General features: G+C 36.8%; 2 protein-coding genes across 2 annotated transcripts; one reads left to right on the top strand and one right to left on the bottom strand.

The window, feature by feature from the left end:
- Positions 1-321: 321 nt before the first annotated feature.
- Positions 322-9,050, bottom strand: LOC145227872 (sodium- and chloride-dependent neutral and basic amino acid transporter B(0+)-like). The gene is made up of 13 exons (XM_080092801.1): positions 8,793-9,050; positions 8,207-8,333; positions 8,017-8,148; positions 7,138-7,302; positions 6,608-6,718; positions 6,138-6,252; positions 5,846-5,984; positions 5,421-5,561; positions 4,756-4,984; positions 3,845-4,089; positions 2,317-2,526; positions 1,521-1,688; positions 322-1,068 (listed from the first exon to the last, which is right to left on the bottom strand). The coding sequence occupies exons 1-13, from the start codon at positions 8,802-8,804 to the stop codon at positions 877-879; spliced, it is 1,986 nt and encodes a 661-aa protein (XP_079948927.1). The 5' UTR covers positions 8,805-9,050; the 3' UTR covers positions 322-876.
- A 2,126-nt stretch (positions 9,051-11,176) lies between these two features.
- On the top strand, positions 11,177-17,608 carry LOC145227874 (uncharacterized). The gene is made up of 13 exons (XM_080092803.1): positions 11,177-11,382; positions 11,621-11,752; positions 11,828-11,947; positions 12,165-12,227; positions 12,577-12,658; positions 14,272-14,431; positions 14,869-14,976; positions 15,353-15,630; positions 16,129-16,207; positions 16,655-16,809; positions 16,895-16,957; positions 17,364-17,422; positions 17,487-17,608. The coding sequence occupies exons 1-13, from the start codon at positions 11,302-11,304 to the stop codon at positions 17,526-17,528; spliced, it is 1,422 nt and encodes a 473-aa protein (XP_079948929.1). The 5' UTR covers positions 11,177-11,301; the 3' UTR covers positions 17,529-17,608.
- Positions 17,609-17,635: the final 27 nt, after the last annotated feature.

Raw genomic sequence — 17,635 nt, 5'->3', positions numbered from 1 at the left:
TTTATGGGTTGCGAAAGTATGTGAAATTAAACCTACACGTTGTCGCAGTAAACTTCATTTTTCTAAATTGTATATTAAGACCGAAAAATAATGCCGCGGGCCGTAGTCTGGTGAACCCTAAACCTAAAGTTTTTGATAAAAATTCAAAAAGAAGTTGCAGTAGGTCGAATCCAGTATCATGTTATGTTTTCGCACTTTGCTCCCATTTGCAAAGCATAAACAATGTTTTCTGTGACTAAGTCGTCCTAGATTTCTCCACGACACAATGTTTTAGCAATGTTTGTGCAAACACTGTTTACAAACTCATGACACAGTTTACAAACGTATGATATGTTTATTGTGTTGACAAACAGGCAAATCAAGCTTAACATGCCACAATTTTGAAAATCTACCAAAGTAGTCCGAAAAACTGACACATTGTTAATACAATATGTTAATCAACATTGTATAACCACTGTAGTGCAAATCATAATCCACAAATTAGAAGAAATTAGCAAAGTATACAATAAATGTCATTCCTATTGCCCACACAGCATTTTCAAATCGCCATATTTACAATGCCAACAAAACCAAGCGGACAGCTGTTTTTTTACATTTTTACGTATACTTTTGCAGTGACAGTTTTTGTAATCCTGACCCGTATGGTTTTGCGTTTCAAAACGTGTAAAAAATGATTCAAAGAAGCTTTATAATGTCTCAAATTATTAGCAGTTTAAGTAAACAGCAAAAAGTTGAAAAAAACGGTCTGAAAAACAACGTAAAACTAGACGCGTGTTAGTATTGCAAGCAAAACTGCATGTTATAAGTATTGCCGGTTACAAAATTAAGCATATCACCCTCAGTAACATATTAAAAACTGCAAGAAAACCCTTTATTTTACATTTTTGTAGAGGTCATGTAATCTTCCTCTTTATTGTAAGTCGGATTCTCGGAGCCGTTCTTTGCATTCGCCATGTCAGCTTTTTCTTTCATAATTTCCAGGGCTTCCACAGGCTCGGCCATGTTGGCGTAACGAGAACCACGATGTTGTTTCAAGTAGGGTCCCCAGTCAGCCGAAGCCGCACTTGCCTTAGTTGACAAATATTGCAATAAAGCGCCATGTAGCCTAATGTATTTCACATTTTAGTAAAACTAAGTAAAATAAAATGAGACATTTTAGTGGCTGGTTATAACTGTTTAATACTCATATAGTGGCGTAACACATAGTTGAAAAAAGATTAGGAAGTAAAGTAAAGTAAAGCATATATTTGATTGCAAAATCTATTTTATTTTATAATATAACGCCACTAATGTCATATTTTTGCATCCAATGGCACAATAACTTATGCGACTAAACTTTAAAAATACTTTAGCAATAGGCTTTAACTCAACTTACAAAAGATTTCTTAAATTCTTTATGTTTCAATTTTACTTTGATGCACTTTGTATTTACATCGATTTTGTGTTTGCACTGTTTTATTTGTATCAAAATCCTTTTTAACAACTAAAAAACCTAGTGACCACACAGAGCGCATACTTACAGAGAAGATGTTCCATTTATTGCGAACAAGGGCTAAAATAGCAAACAAGGGGATAAAGATGACAGCAAATACGATTATCAGCCATCCGAGTGCGTTTGCGAAGGGTGGATATTCATAATCTCCAAGCTTTGGACTTGCAAAAGTGACCAACGACCAAATCAAAATTCCCTGAAAATACGAAGCAGAAACCAGATGTAAAGTTATGCACCATATATGTGTGAAAAGTTAACACTTTAAATCGGATTTTGATCAGCATTTTTCTGCAAAAATGAATATAATAAAGTTTTGTGGTTAAGGAGATGAAGCATGAGCTTAGTGCATTCAACCATAACGGAACAAGTCTAGTGCATTCAACCATAACGAAAGATTTAAAACTGTTTGAAACAGTTTTTTGCCAGATAGGTGAAAATTAATATACAAGTGTGTTGATTCAAAATTATAAATCATTAAGCCATTCGTCCTTATGAATTCAGATAAATATATTTTGACTATGCGGCATCTTCAGTATCTAAAGCCAAGCACAAGATTAATGGGGTGAAAACACACATTACAATTCATGTTAAAACCCTTTTAAAGCTACCGCACAAAAAACTTTTAAAGCTACCGCACCTGAAGTCAACGTCAATTAAACTACACCGAGTAAAACCTTACAAGTGTGTTGATATTAAATATTCAACTGCGGATTTATGACAGTTATATGGTTCACTGAGGTAAATTTGACATGTTTTGGAGCTAAATAAAGTGTGTCAAAACTTTTGTCGTAAAACTGGTACTTATAACAATAATTTCAACTTACGGTCAAAAGCACTGGTGAAATGACAAACCAGCAAGCTCTCCAGAAAAGCCAGAAACCCCAGCTCTTCTTGCCAATCATCATCTCAATGTCTTCAATGAAACGGTTTCCCCCGTAAACGTAAGAAACGCCAAACAATTCGAAGACGGCGACCAAAAGAAGACCCCAACCAGCTGCATAATGATCAATCAAATTCACCCAGTAGATTCCAGTCTGTAGAATGTTATTACACTTTCTGTTTGAAGTACTCTTACCGTAAAATTAAAAAGTTACTTTATAAAAACGATATCTAACGACAAAAAATATATAAAAAATATTTTTGTTTCACTACAGGTTTTTGGTAGTTCTGTGCGGTTAAACGAATTTTCCTTTTTTCTAACTGTTTCGTTTAGCCGAAAATGCTTGAACTGGATATTGCTTTTCAGTTTAAAACCCATCGACCTAGATCAGTTTTGTTCGCTACTGCGACGATTTTATTAGTACACAGTCATATACCTACAGCGACACCGCTTAGAAAACTAAAACAGTCATAAAAGTCCCCATAAAAGTGTTTAAAATTCAGAACTTACCCATCTATCTCAGGGGTGGGCCGCATGCGGCCCGGCAAAGGAGTTCATGTTGGAAAATTTTAAAGAGAAAGTTACCGAGCAACGTTGAATAGTATTATAACCACAGGCGTAGTTTTTAAAAACTACCGGGGATGTTTACGTGCTTTAACCTGTTGTTTCTGCCACGTTATCATGCACATATTCACTTAAAACAATTTCTTCGTTCGATAAAAGTAAAAGCTAGTCACGTTTTCAAATACAGCCCACTTTGTACTGTTGACGGCAAAACTTTGGTCACTTTGGATCAAGTTTAGGTCGTTGCAGTACTTTGCAAACGGACATTAAATGCGGTTTTAGGGTCGTTAACACAAACCACACCACACTTAAGATGGATACTAAAAGCGGCTTCCACATAGCTGAAAATATACTATGCTAACATTTTGGGCTAAATCAGGGGTGCACAACCTGCGGCCGTACGGCCACATGCGGCCGCGGAGACGAGTTTGTGCGGCCGTGACCATGTATGTTAAAATACATGTACAGGCTGCCATGACGTAACTAAAAATATTTTGCCAAATATATTGATTTTTAAACTCCCAAAAACAGATTTCGCGAGACAGGAAAAAAGATTACCAACCTAAGAACCACATACGCCAGGGTTTTTAACCGCTTATTGTGTGCAAACAATGCGAAAAAACGGGCACCGCAATCGTCACCATACCGATGATGACGTCATAAACAGCTAGCTCCGTCCAGCTAAAGTTATGCACCAAGTTGGAAATTATTAATATGAGCATTTTAAACGGCTTTGAATCGTATATACATGATATAAACCTAATTTTTACAGTAGTTATTTTAAAAAAAACAGGCAAGTAATCGGTGGCTGTTGGTGAAATACTATGCGGCCCGATAAGATTAGGAACTTTTGAATGCGGCCCTTGCACTGAAAAGTTTGCCCACCCCTGATCTATCTACACACTTACGTTTGTGACACAAACCAGACCCAGTAGAAACATGACGACAGACAAGAGCAGCATGAGTTGCCATCTACGGGATCTCAGCTGTCTTGGATACGCATCGATGATGGCAGTGCTTACTGTTTCCAGGATTGTAAACTGACTGTCGAGACCCAGGGTGAAAAGCATGAGGAAGAAGAGAATCGCCCAGATAGGTGAGACTGGCAGTTGCGCAATAGCTTCCGGGTAAGCCACGAAAGCAAGACCGAAACCTGTCAATCATTAAGTTAAATATATACAAATGTGACTTGTGTACATTGCGAATACTATTTATCGTAAACATTTTTACATTTGCTGTGTAGCCATAAGTCCAAATAATGTGCATACACCGGGCTGGAAATATCGTATTTACTCGATTGTGTGCCGTCGATTGTATAAGCCACATCCTAAGGTGTCAAAAACGCAGGACGCATATTTAGATGCTAGATACCAATTTTCGATGCACTTTTATCTGATGCTACTTATCAGAACCATTTGTCAACAGATGTTAGTCAAGCAAATAATTGTACGTAAAAGAGTGTATTGACGTGTAAAGCCAATGTGCAATTTAGAATTTAGAACGCAAAAAAAATAAACAAACATGGGTGTAAAAATAATATCGGTATGATATTTAAATGTAAGCCGCCCTCGATTGTAAGTCGCACAAACTGTATAGGGTAAAAAATATAAGTCGAATAAACACGGTAGGCATACAAAAAAGGCAAGTTGTTGAAATTGTTCCAACGTTTGTTGTGTGCAATACATACACACGTTTTGTGACTGCATCAACAATTTACGGATCGACCAAAACCGAAATCAAGCAAAATATGAAGGCAATGCTTAAAAAAACTGTTGACAAACATATGAAACATACGAAAGTAATCGTCAAAAGAAATTACCTGATTCAACCACTTCATCAACACGTTTTCCGAGCCTAAATGCCATGTGTCCAACTACAGTGAAAATAGCGAAGCCAGCAAAGAGAGAAGTCGCGCAATTCACTGAGCAAACGATCAGAGCATCGTGAAAGCAGTTGTTGTGGAACTTGTTGTAAGATGAGAGAGCGATCAAACCACCCCAAGCAGCGCTCAGTGAAAAGAAAATTTGAGTTGCAGCAGCTTTCCACACCTAAGATTTATGAAGTGGTTAACTGTCACGGAACGAAGCGTGGTGAACTATATGCTTTCTGCCTCGAAGCAATGCTAACATTACTTTGTGTTGAAGGGTGCAGAGGCGTGTTTTTATTTACAGTACTATAGCAGTGTTGAAAACACATATTCCTACATTTAAACTTATGTATGTGTTTATTCTGTGCTTTGAAAACAGAATTAAGTCATGTTTATATGCTTTGTTGTTGTTGTTTTACCTTTACGTCGCAAAGTATTAAATTCTATGCTATTTGGCTTATAGTGGCGCAAGATTTTCGTGTGGAACAGCGTTTTTATTTAAAGCATTAGCAGTTTTGAAGGCATAGTTTCCCATAAACATAGACCAACTTGTGTGTCTGTGGGTTGATTCTGTGCTTTAAATTTCGAAGGCAAATTTGTACATGTATCGTTTTTACCTCAGCGTCGGCAAGTTTTGACAGATCCGATTGACTTCCGATATAATACTGCACACCGTCGTACGCGCCCTCAAGTGTCGCACCCCGGATCAACAATATAAGCAAAACCACGTAGGGAAAAAGAGCAGTAAAATAGACGACCTGCGAAAAAAATAAACTACTTGCTACTACCAACGTCTTTCACAGTTCCGTAAGTTTCTAGTTAGAGCAAACTAACACAAACTAAGTTAATACAGCTCTTCTGGTAAATGTACTTTTATTCGTTTCGACGTCCTGTACAGGTCGCCTACATTTGCTAGAAGAGGTTTATTAACTTGATATTATGCCTGGCAGCAATAGCTTATATATAACATAAACTAAGCTTAGAAATTGAACTAATTTAATTACCAACATTGTATAGTTATTTTAACTAACAAATACGTTACCTTTCCAGAGGACTTGATTCCGCGGATGAGACTGTAAAACACCACAATCCACGCTACAATAAGACTCAAAGCCAAATGCGTGTTTACTGTTCCATTGCTTTCAGGAAAAATATTATCCGCCATGTTCAAAGCGTAATTGCTGAAATAAATTAGAATTTATTAAATTGCGATGAAAAATACAGTGACCAGACTGCCGTAAAAACCACACTCTTTTAGCGTCACTTAAAAATATAACTTATCTGTATGTGCTGTAAATATAGCTTATTATATAGGTTTTGGGAGCAAAACTAACTTCCAATATTCTTCACTTGCGCTGGTTCCACGAGACGACGTAAAATTGACACAACCAATCTCTGTTCTGTTTATACTAAGAAGATTTGCAAGCTGATCTGCATCACCCTCAGTCACTACAAACAAAAACCGAACATCAGTACATAATCGTTCTATCCTTTTTTATTTGTTCGCATTTGAAGATTATTTTACGTGACCACGAGTCCTCATAGGGATTACAATCTGCAGAATACAAATTTTATAAATTTGAAAAACCGAAATAATGTTTTTTGCAACAACCGTAAAGCATTGAAAAAAGTGTCAAAATTTAAGCTTTAACCGTTCATACACAAAAATAACCAAAACAAAAATTTAAACACGCCAAATGCAAAATATATTGAGACATATACCCTGTGCTAAAAGGGTGTAAGTTTTTTGACAAGGCGGTTGCGCTAACCACTCGGCCATTTTCACCACTTGTCGGTTACCTACCTTCAAGGTGTACGTTGGTGCCGACTCCGCTTAGTGTGTTATCCTGCTGGGCAAGGAATGCTGCTGCAGCTGTTTGGTCGATGCCAGTCAAATTCACCGTACAAGTTTGTCCTGAAAAGCGTATTTTTACAGTATTACGTAGCAATACTACATAAGCTTTCATCATAAACTACAAGCATAAACATTTTGTGGTATAACCTCCAAAGTTTGATCGTCCGGAATCAATTTCTCATAAAGCGCAACTCTGCTTGTCCAAACTCGCCCCAAAACCGCAACTACGAAGTGAATTAAAAACAAGCCCAAATGAACCAAGTTTTATTGTCTTTTTTGTCGGCTTGCAAAATATAAAAATGACTGTTTTAAAACCGCCCAAAAAACGCAACCCGCGAACAGAGTGGTACTTCCATTAACCCGCAACTCGATGTCAAAAATCATCCCGATTGGGCTGGAAAACCGCCACCCTGGCAACACTGAAGATCTTGTACAGATCATATGGGACGATACGCTGTTGAAGTCGATTGAAAACTTACTAAACTCCGTGCTACAAGTGGTTGCGTTGTTCCACCAGTTGTCACACGATTCCCATGGCAACATTGACGTCAGAGACGAAAAGAAGTAAAATACGGTGTAAGCAATGATGACGTTGTAGTAGATACCAACCATTGCACTAAGCACTACCATGCAAACTCCGACACCTATAACAAGACACAAGAAAAACCTTTAATTTAAATCTAAAAAAATATTTTTTTGCTTTAGTCATGTAGTGTGATGGTGCATTGTCCAGTATTTCGATTTAGGCATAAAAATACTGCATATGTTGTCGTATTGCAACAGACGGGTATATTGATGCAAAACTTTTCTCAATGCGAGGTAATATAATCCCTTGTGGGCCCTTCAACTACTTTTATCAGCTTTTATTCACGTGGAAAACAGTATCACATTCTGTTGATACAGATCACTTACCAAGGCGTGTTTGTAAGCTTTTTAAAAATCGTTTAGGAAACAGTGCACACCGTAACTTTATATGTGACGCCTTAAGTTTTTTTTAGTTACTGTAGCCTGGTTAATTGTACACACTGCACACATTAGCTAAGTTTCACACACATATAACAGTTTGATACATGGCTGTGAGGGAAAATTATATAAAAGCGCTGTTTTTTCCCAATTAACCCATGACGTTTGTATACATATGGTGCATAAAATATTTGTCACAGCAAGATACGACAAAAATAGTAGATTGCGATGAGATTTAACATTAATCAAGAGAATTCAAAGCCGACGCATTAAAATAGTCCAATATGGCATTGCAAACAAAGGTTTATAGGCACCATTGCCTGCCACGATCAACTCATTTGTCGTGTGTAAGTGTTTTGCTTTGTTCGGATAAACTTTGTTTCATAATTGTTTACCTTTAAAAATAGGACTAAACTTCCATACAGCGGTGGGTCCCAAGCTCGAAAACTGCCCCAGCGCAACCTCCATAAAGAAAATCGGCAATCCAGCAAAAGTAAGCATAATAACGTAGGGAATTAGGAACGCACCTGTAACAAGAAGACTAGTTTTGTTTTGTTTGTTTTATACAACAGTATTGTTTCGCACCTCCCCCATTTTCAAAAGCAAGGTATGGAAATCGCCATACATTGCCCAACCCGACGGCATAGCCTATGCAGGAGAGCAAGTAGTCGGCCTTTCTATCCCAATTTCCACGGTCCTGATTTTCGTCACCCTGTAAAACATAGAAAGGTTTACGTTAAATGCAGTGTTTAAAAATATATTTTTGCTTTGGATCACTATACACGGGTTAAAAAATAATTTTAACGTAAGTGCCAGAGAACTTGTGTGTCTAGGAATACATTTTGCAGACGTTTTAACAATCGCTGCATTGTCAGTGACAACAGCCATTCTTCAAACGTCCACAAGATGTATTCTATATACACAAGTTCTCTGGCAGTTGTGATTTTAATTACATTTTTCTGCTTTAATTTTGTCTATTTTTTTTCGTTTACGTTCTACCGTTTAGTTAGCTTCATAAGTTGAATCTGCTCACGACAATCGTAAACAAGTTCATGGTCATTGTCAAAAATCACTCGACCGTGTACAATGACAATTGATTTTATTTTAGGTTCAATATCATGCTGAATTGGCAGAAACACTTTGCAAATTGACCAATTCGTCTCATATTTACCTCATTGGCCATTTTGAAACCGTCAAAAATCTGTCTTGAGAACTTTTAGTCAGCGCAGCGCCAAAAAAGCCTAAATGTAAACAAGCAACCTGTGCGCCGAGGCGTTTTGTAGGCTGCGTGAATCAGAACTTACTGGAGCGAAAAAGCCTAAGAAAAACTAAATCTCCTTCTACACAGGATGTATACGTCAGACCCCTGGGTTGCTTTGTACTACTTTTTTACTAACAATTCCTGTTCCTTTTTCACAACAACATTCAACCAAACCTTTGTGAACCGCAGTAAAGTTCAATTCATGAAGATACTGCACAACTGTAGGCTTAAAAGTGCTTTCTGTGGTCTGTGCGCTTGTATGCTCTATCGGTTTTGTAAAAGCGTTGACTTGAATTACCTGCCATATTTGCAAAAACACAATATGATCTTGTTCTGTACTCATTATATCGCTAAACACCGAAAAACACAAAAAATCAATGTGTTTTAGCTTACTTTTCTTATATAATGTTGTACAGGGTTAGTGCGGTACTTCACACATATTACCAAAAAAAATAAGAAAACGGTAAACGATTAAATATCAGCCATCTGATTCTATTGCCATTCCTACAAAAACAGACTAAAATCTATTTATCCGATTAACGTAGGTAGCCTATATACGACACCAAAGAATACACAAGATTTATCAAGACTTTTTTTACACACACTTTTTGTGGTTGGTGAACTTGTTTTGTATTTCCACAATTGTATGACTATTGTAAACTTTGCATGACGTAGTTAGGAGTTGTGCTGCTCCCTATAACTGTTTTTGTGGTTGTCTAAACAAGAGAAAAGTGAGAAACCACAATTTCCCCATGACTACTCATGGCACGATCACCGTTCCCCCAAAATAATCAAGTGAATCGGATCGTTCAAACAAACAACTTTCAAGCTAGTGTTGTTTGACAAATTCGAAAAGCTTTACAAAGCCAAAACTTTAGTTTGGTAAGTGCCTGTTGAGTGCTTTAAAGTTGACCTAAAGTTTAACATATTGATATCAGTATGTTGAAAACATTGATGTAAAACAGACATTTTATCCCAACAAAACAGCAGATGGATTTATTTTGTCACTCAAATTCAAAAGTTTCGTCCCGTCGGCTAACTATAGCGATTATTGGCTAGGTGTCACAAGCGCTATAGTTATTACGAGAAATTTGGTTAAGAATTGTTTCGTCAAAATCACTAACGAAACCAAATTCACTATCGCCCACTTATAGAGACCAAATATGGATTTGTATTTTAAGTAGATTTGACACTTTTGAAGCAACAAAAACGCCTATTCTGATCGTTCATTATTTCGTATATTAGCCTAGCATAAATAAATGGCTTTGAAAATCCGATTGTCACGCATTTTTCGGGTAGAGCTACTAACACCATACGTTTCGCCTGATCCAAAAGTGCCTAATTTTCGATAAGTGGCGTAAAGAGCTGAATTATTTATTTAGCGGCTATAAATGGGTTGGTTTGGGAAATATTTACATAAAACTTTTACATTAGTAACTAATTTTTTGGGTTAGTTTTATTGAATTTTAAGTGCTAATACCTTACCCCAACCCTAATAGCCCTAACCGTTAGCATTTTTTGAGATATACCGTTTTGAAAATTAAGCACTTTTGGATGAGGCGAAACGTATGGTGTTAGTAGCTCTACCCATTTTTCGTGTTTCGATTGTTTTGCCAGTTGAAAGGTAATTCTACAATTTGTCAAAACCGTTTTTTGACAACGCATCCTGTAAAATGGAAGAACCTTATGGTTGTGAGTTACGCCACGCCTACCTTCAGGATGCCTTAAAAGTAAAATGTGATTTCGCTGCTGGGCGTTTCTTGAACCACCAGGACCAGTTGTATCCGCTTCAAAGCGCTCGGCAGCATTGCGCTCTGCAGCATTGTACACCCAGTTTCGACTGGTATATACATTGATTGTTGTGTAGGCTATGTCAAACCTGTAAAAATTGTGTTTGTTATTTTTAGTGTGCTACAAACCGTCATCATTCTTCACATTATGTAAATCCAAAAACAGATAAATAGACCAACTTTGATTCTTTTTTTCGATACATATATGACATCTGTATGGTAAAAATTGACAGCTTTTAGCAATTTTACGCAATGCCATGTTAATAATCCAACAACAACTCAACTCAACTTGTTGAGAGCCGTCGGAAATTAAAATGTATCCTGATCGGTTCAGTTTATACCCATTCCTAAAAAAACATAAATTTTAAAAAGACTGTTTAAACTTATATAATTTAAAACATGCAAAATTACGTTGTAATTGTATGAATTTTTTGCTATTATAGCTTGAACTTTTAGCGAATTTACAAGCAATTAATTAAATAATAATTAAATACCCTGATGTATCGGATTTATTTTCGCGCTGAAACGTTTTTACCGAAGTGCGCTTCGAACAATCGCGATTGTTGGCTTGTGAAAAGTTATTAAATGATTAAATTTAAATCCGGTTTTTAACAGCTGTGTTTGTCAAAATGACGCAGTTTTTGCCTCCAAACTTACTGGCCTTGTTTGCACCTCGTGATGCAATTCCATACAAGCCTCCAACACATCCGGTAAGTGTGTTTTAATATTTTGAAGATTGATTGTGATTGGCAAGTTGGCAACTACAAGTCGAAATAGCGTTGGAAATATTGCTAAAAAATGATATGCGCATTATTGATTGCATGTATCAAAGTTGTTCCATTTTTGATGCCATTTTTTTAAAGATGCAAGTTTGTGTTTGTTAAATTTCCATGTTGCATAAAAAATCGCTCAGTAGTGTTTAAAGTTTTTTGTTTCACATTTTTACAGCTAACATGGGAAAAAGATCGACTAAGGTCTCCTTATACTGGAATCGGACATTTGGTGCACCTGTTCGAAGACCCAAAAGACACTCCACCACCAACTAGGGGAGAAAAGAAAGCAGAAAAATTAAAACGACGGGTATATTTATCTTTTTGTTTGTTAATGTTTACCATAGAGCTTGATTTTTATACTCACCCTCTCTGTTTTCTGCAGATTCGAGAGAAAGCTGAGCAACGGGCAGAGGAAATCACTGAAGAAATCAAATCATGGGATCCACATAATGACCCGAATGCAACTGGAGATTCCTTTAAAACTTTGTTCGTTGGACGCATTGTAAGTAAAATGGCATACAACTCTAGCATGTTATAACATTAAAAGGCAGCTTTAGTTGACCCTGTAACTGAAAGTTATTTTACTGCCTTGCACATTCTTTTTCTTTTCATTTTACATCATTTGATTTTTAATAGAATATTTTGTGCTAATAAATTTAAGGTTGCTGTTAATTAATAAATAATATGCAGGAATTTAATGTGTTATTTTATTTTCACAGAACTATGACACCTCTGAATCGAAATTGAGAAGAGAGTTTGAGCAGTACGGAAAAATTAGAAAGGTTTGTTTCAATTCGAATATAGATACAAGCCAAGTTACAGCTTCTAATTTCGTTAAATCCAGTGCAGATTTAAAATATTCAACAGCCTATGAACTTTGTAAAACCTAACATTAATCAAGTTTTACTATATTGTGGTAATGCTATAAGATTGATGTTACTCGAATCTTCGTAATTGTATGTGTGGTATATATTGAAGCATAAACAAGTTTGGGCATTTATAAAGTTTGAAAATTAGCCTTACTGTACAGAGGAGATGAATTAACTTATGATGTATGTGTACATTTAAAGATTATGCATTAATTCCGCAATCGATACATAATTATCATCAAACATATGTTGTCTTATGCAGGTATGTTTGGTAAAAAACAAAGCCACAGACAAACCAAGAGGCTATGCATTTGTGGAATACGAGAAAGAACGTGACATGCACAGTAAGTTATCCTTAATTTGTTTTTGATTTTCAGTCATTTTAAATAAAGCTGTAAGATCATTTCATAGGAAGCATTTGCATGCTTAACTTTGTACACTAAAAGTGTGTTTTTGACCAAGTTTTTGCAGTCAACTCACATAGGTTTGTTTGGAAATCAGCTTACTAGGTTCACTAAAAGGGCTTTTTGTTTAAGTTTTGCATACATTGTCTGCAGAAAGCTTGTTTAAAAGTCCACTTTTATTCTGCAAAGTTTCGTTTGTATTAAGTGTGAGTGGTATTGGTACATGATTAGGTGCAGAAAACGTGGGTCGATCCAAAGGTCAGGTAACCATTGGTTGTTAATAATATGTTACACTTGTTAGGCATTTCACTTAAGTAACAATATATATTGGCTCTTAAATCACCGTCTTTTGCTGTTTTGTACAGCTCGCTAAACACATCGAAGTGCGATTTTTCTTGTCCCTCAAATGTTAGGTTTGTATTTGGCTTGGAAAAAAGTGTAAAACTTGGATTAAAGGGTAAGGTGGGTTTGTATGAACTTGCCTAGCTGTCAGTGAGTTAGTCAGAATAAATGCTTAAAATTCGAATCAAAAATCAGCCTTGGTACGGGCTTTCGTGTTGTTTGTCTGGCTTTGGGTAAGAGCCTCCCAGTCAGTTTGCTTGTGGAAAAGAGACAAATAAAATCGTCAATAGTGAAAGGAATGTAGAAGACAAATGTCATCGCTGCACATATGTTGTAAGACCTAGATAATTTGTTTTTATTGTGTGTCCATTTGTTATTGGTATCTGTAAAATGAAATTGGTCCCATGGAGAAGGTGGTATGTAATGAAAATCAGTAATAATGTTGTGTGAATTTTGAGGTTTGATTACTTTAGTTATCATGTGTGTATGTAACCTGCATATAAACAGAAAGCATTCAACTATCTACACCAGGGGTCAGCAACCCCTGGCATGCATGCCAAGGTTGGCACGCTAGGTGGCTTTTAATGGCACGCAAACCGATTTGCGTGTTTATATTGAAGTAACAATTTAACCTCGTACACTGCTTGTTTATTGTGTTTATCTATTCCATTGTGTATTAAAATTTAGCCTTACAGGCTCAAAACACTCTGCTTTCTCTTTATTATTAACATTTGCTGGCACGAACGACTATTATTTAGCAAAATGTTGGCATGTGAGGTCATTAACACATGGAAACAACAAGTAAATTGGCATGCGTTGCCTAAAAGGTTGCCGACCCCTACACTTTCTGATAAACACCTGCACTTTTCTGTTTCCACTCAAAACAATTCATGTTTTTCAACATTACCTGAGAATTCAGAAGCTACCAGACAAGAATAATAAATAATTTATCCTACAGATAATAATGTGAAATGTATTGATCCACAAGATTTATATTGGGTTGTGGGTGGCTAGTTTAGAACATAACCCTATTGCAACTTTACTTTTGTATATAAAACTGTAAAACATGTGGGTATAATACCTTCCATTGATGAAATAATACTGAACATGTAAACAAACAAATATAACCCCAAAATTATGACTCTAATACAAAAGGTAAGTTTGAAATAAATCGAACTGCATTGTCCTTACACATTGTTTCATGTTGTTAGCTGCCTACAAAAGTGCAGACGGGAAGAAGATTGATGGAAGAAGGGTCCTAGTGGATGTTGAAAGAGGAAGAACTGTGAAGGGATGGAGACCCAGGCGTCTTGGTGGTGGCCTTGGATCAACAAGAGCTGCCCCAGATGAGGACAAGCCTGGACATGAAAGGTGATTCCTTTGTTATTTCAACTTTTGAGTCAAATGTATAATTTCCCAAACAATTTTTAGCAATGCTTCAAATTCAATTTTCTGTATGTTTGGCTGTTTTTTTTTCATTGTTGCTGCTCAGCTATGCACTAAAAGGAGTCCTTGACCAAACTGGAGCAAATGAGTCTTGTTCGATTGAGAAAATTCAATGCCCTTTAATTTAAATGTTATTAAATTCATCATGCAAACTTTTGTGCAAAATAATGTGTGATTGTTTATACCAGTCTCAGAGTTAAGATTTTTTCCAGTGTATTCTGGGATATTGAATCCTTTTTCATGGAACCTTTTTTCTCTACATCTATATATACTATGTATGACTGACATTATGTATGTTGGTATGCTTGGCCAAAGTTAACATTTCTGGCACATATGTAAACATGTTTTTTTCTTCTTTACAGAGATGAAAGGGAAAGAGATCGTGAACGGGACAGACCTCGTGAACGTGAACGAGAGCGAGACAGAGGAGATCGAAGAGAACCGAGATCAATGGATAGAACCAGAGACAGGTTAGTTCTGTTTACATTGTTTTTGTTTTCTTTGGGTTGTCGAACAAAATAGTATGAATTGGACAAAATTTTGTTTGTTGGGTATTGAATGAATGTTTCAACACATGGAAGCATGTCAGTTTATCCGTATTAAACTGCTTACTGTTGCCGAAAAGGTGTGATTTAACGTTTTAATTTCAAATTATTTTACGCTTTAGAACTTGATTGAAATCAAAGAGGGGTGTAAAATTAATCGTAACACAATTACAACACCTTTTCTTGTTTACCAATACAAAATATCAGCTTGTTTTGCCCTGATTACATTGACCGCCATAGTTCTGCTCTAAACGTATTTTAAGTAACGTTTTTTGGACTTCACAAGATATTCTTTCTGCAGAGACCGACATCGTGATCGAGACAGGGAACGTGACCGTGAAAAGCCACGCGAGCGTGACCGTGATCGTGAAAAGCGCAGGGATCGTGACCGTGGTGATAGGCCTGATCGAGGTGACAGGCCTGATCGTGGTGACAGGCCTGATCGAGGTGACAGGCCTGATCGTGGTGACAGGCCTGATCGTGGTGACAAGGGTGACCGCCGTGATCGTGATAGGGACCGTGACAAGAAGAGGGATAGCGACCGAAAAGAGAGACGAAGAGAAGAAGCTGGCGATGGTGGTAAGTTTAATTTTTTTCTTCTGTTTGAGTACATCAGTTCTGCATCTTTTTGAATGCCCTCGTTTGTCATAAAATATTCAAGAACAACTGAATGTTTTCGGTGGGTAGTCTGTTATCTTGTTCTACGGACACTCTCTTATTGAGTTCCGAGATGGCATAACAAAAAAGATATACAAGGTAGGCGCAAAAAATTGAACTGTGAATTTAAACTTGATTGGGATCAGGTTAAATCACAAAAAAATATGCACTTTCGTGACCAATAGTATGTAAAAATAGTCTCAGCCTATACGTCGCTATAGCGTCAATGAAAATCTCCAGCATTAACAAGCCATACAAAACTGTACATCTCAAAAACGCTCTGTGGCAAAAGAGTGTGTGAGACTGGAGTAATTTGCTTTACCTTCAAACAGGCTTGTTTGAATTTCTGGTATTCTGTTAGTAACGGAGAATCAGACAAGAATGTTTAAAAGTGACTCCTTACATTCATTTTTTTTTCAGATTCAGGAAGAAAAGAGGACCGAAGTCGAGAATCGCGTCACAAACATCGCGACAGATCACGTGAGCGAGATGGATCAAGGTAACTTTGTTTTATTTTCAGTATCTTTCAATACATTATAAGTAACCTGCAGACAGTGCACACTGTTTCAGCCTGTAAGGTCACATCAGTACAGTGACGAGACTTAGGTCGTATTGTCTAGTAACCGGTTGCTTGGCCATTGTGAACCAGTTTCCTCTGTGGTTTATGCCCAGTTGTGGCATCTAACTGAATTGATCGAGGCATGGCTTTCCTGCCGGTTACTCCCAACTGATTGGATTGCCTTGAGGTGGCTATCCTGGCCAGTACGACCTATGTATCGTCACCAGCTGCACTGATGATACTTTATAGGTCGAAACACTTAGCGCTGTCTTCAGATTACTTATCATTTATTGGCATGATGATTTTGTATTTTACCATATACGTATATTTAAGACAAAATACCATCGAAACCTACAGGATAATAAAGTTTGACTATGTCTTCTTTAGACGCGAACGTCATCGCGACAAGGACAGAGACCGTAGTAACCGTGACGCGTCGAAACCTGACGTCACCAAATCGGAAAGTGAATACAATTCTGACTACAAACCGCCAGTAGGCGAAATCAAACAGGAAAATTACAAAGCAAAGGAAGAATTTCAAGGTATGAAAAATGTTGGGAAATATATTTATAATTCTGCTACGATTAGACAAAAAGTATTATTTTCCTAATGTGCACATTGTTTCAGATGAGGCTGCCTATTACGGGGGTGATGGCATGGGTGATAGGCCGGATAACGGATACTACAAAGGTAGGATGATCCTTAAATAGTAAATACTGAATGCTTAGATACATAAAAGATACCAAATGCTCGAAACATAAAGGACCTTTGGGCCTCAATTAACTCTTGTGTATCAGGTTTAAACTGCACTAACTGTACAGTGTAACTAAAACAAAACAGTAGTGAAACCAATTAGGATGTGTTTTTGCAAGATATTCAATATCTAGGCACAGATATTTATGTCAACGCATGAACTTGAAAAAAACTTCACTGTTTCATTGCATCTTACTACATTCGTAGCATTTTTAAAACACAACTGGTGTAATAATCGCATTTAAAAGCTGTTCCAAGCATTGACAAAACCTAAAAAACTATGATAAGTTACATACAGTTAAAGGACTGTATTAAACCAATCTGATAAACTTGTTTTTTGCAGGTGAAGCTATGGAATATGACCAAAATATGAAGCCAGAACCTCCGTACAGTAACAACACGGTACGTTGTCTCAATCCAAATGATGTAGTTGAGATGTTACTTTTTTTAAATTGCATTTTTACAGGAAATGAAAGAGGAGGTATACGAAGAAAGTGGAGAATATTAATTTTTGTGTAAATTGCTGCTGCCAGTTGTTTTTTATCGTGTCTTATAAGAAATCGTAAATAAACTTTGAATTCGATTCAATGCGGACGACAATAATCAATTCACACA

Source organism: Phallusia mammillata, chromosome 5 (genome assembly GCF_965637545.1).
Source record: "Phallusia mammillata chromosome 5, kaPhaMamm4.hap1.1, whole genome shotgun sequence".
NCBI classification, from domain to species: domain Eukaryota; kingdom Metazoa; phylum Chordata; class Ascidiacea; order Phlebobranchia; family Ascidiidae; genus Phallusia; species Phallusia mammillata.
The sequence above is the reverse complement of the archived record's forward strand: the minus strand, read 5'-3'. Positions and strand labels throughout refer to the sequence as shown.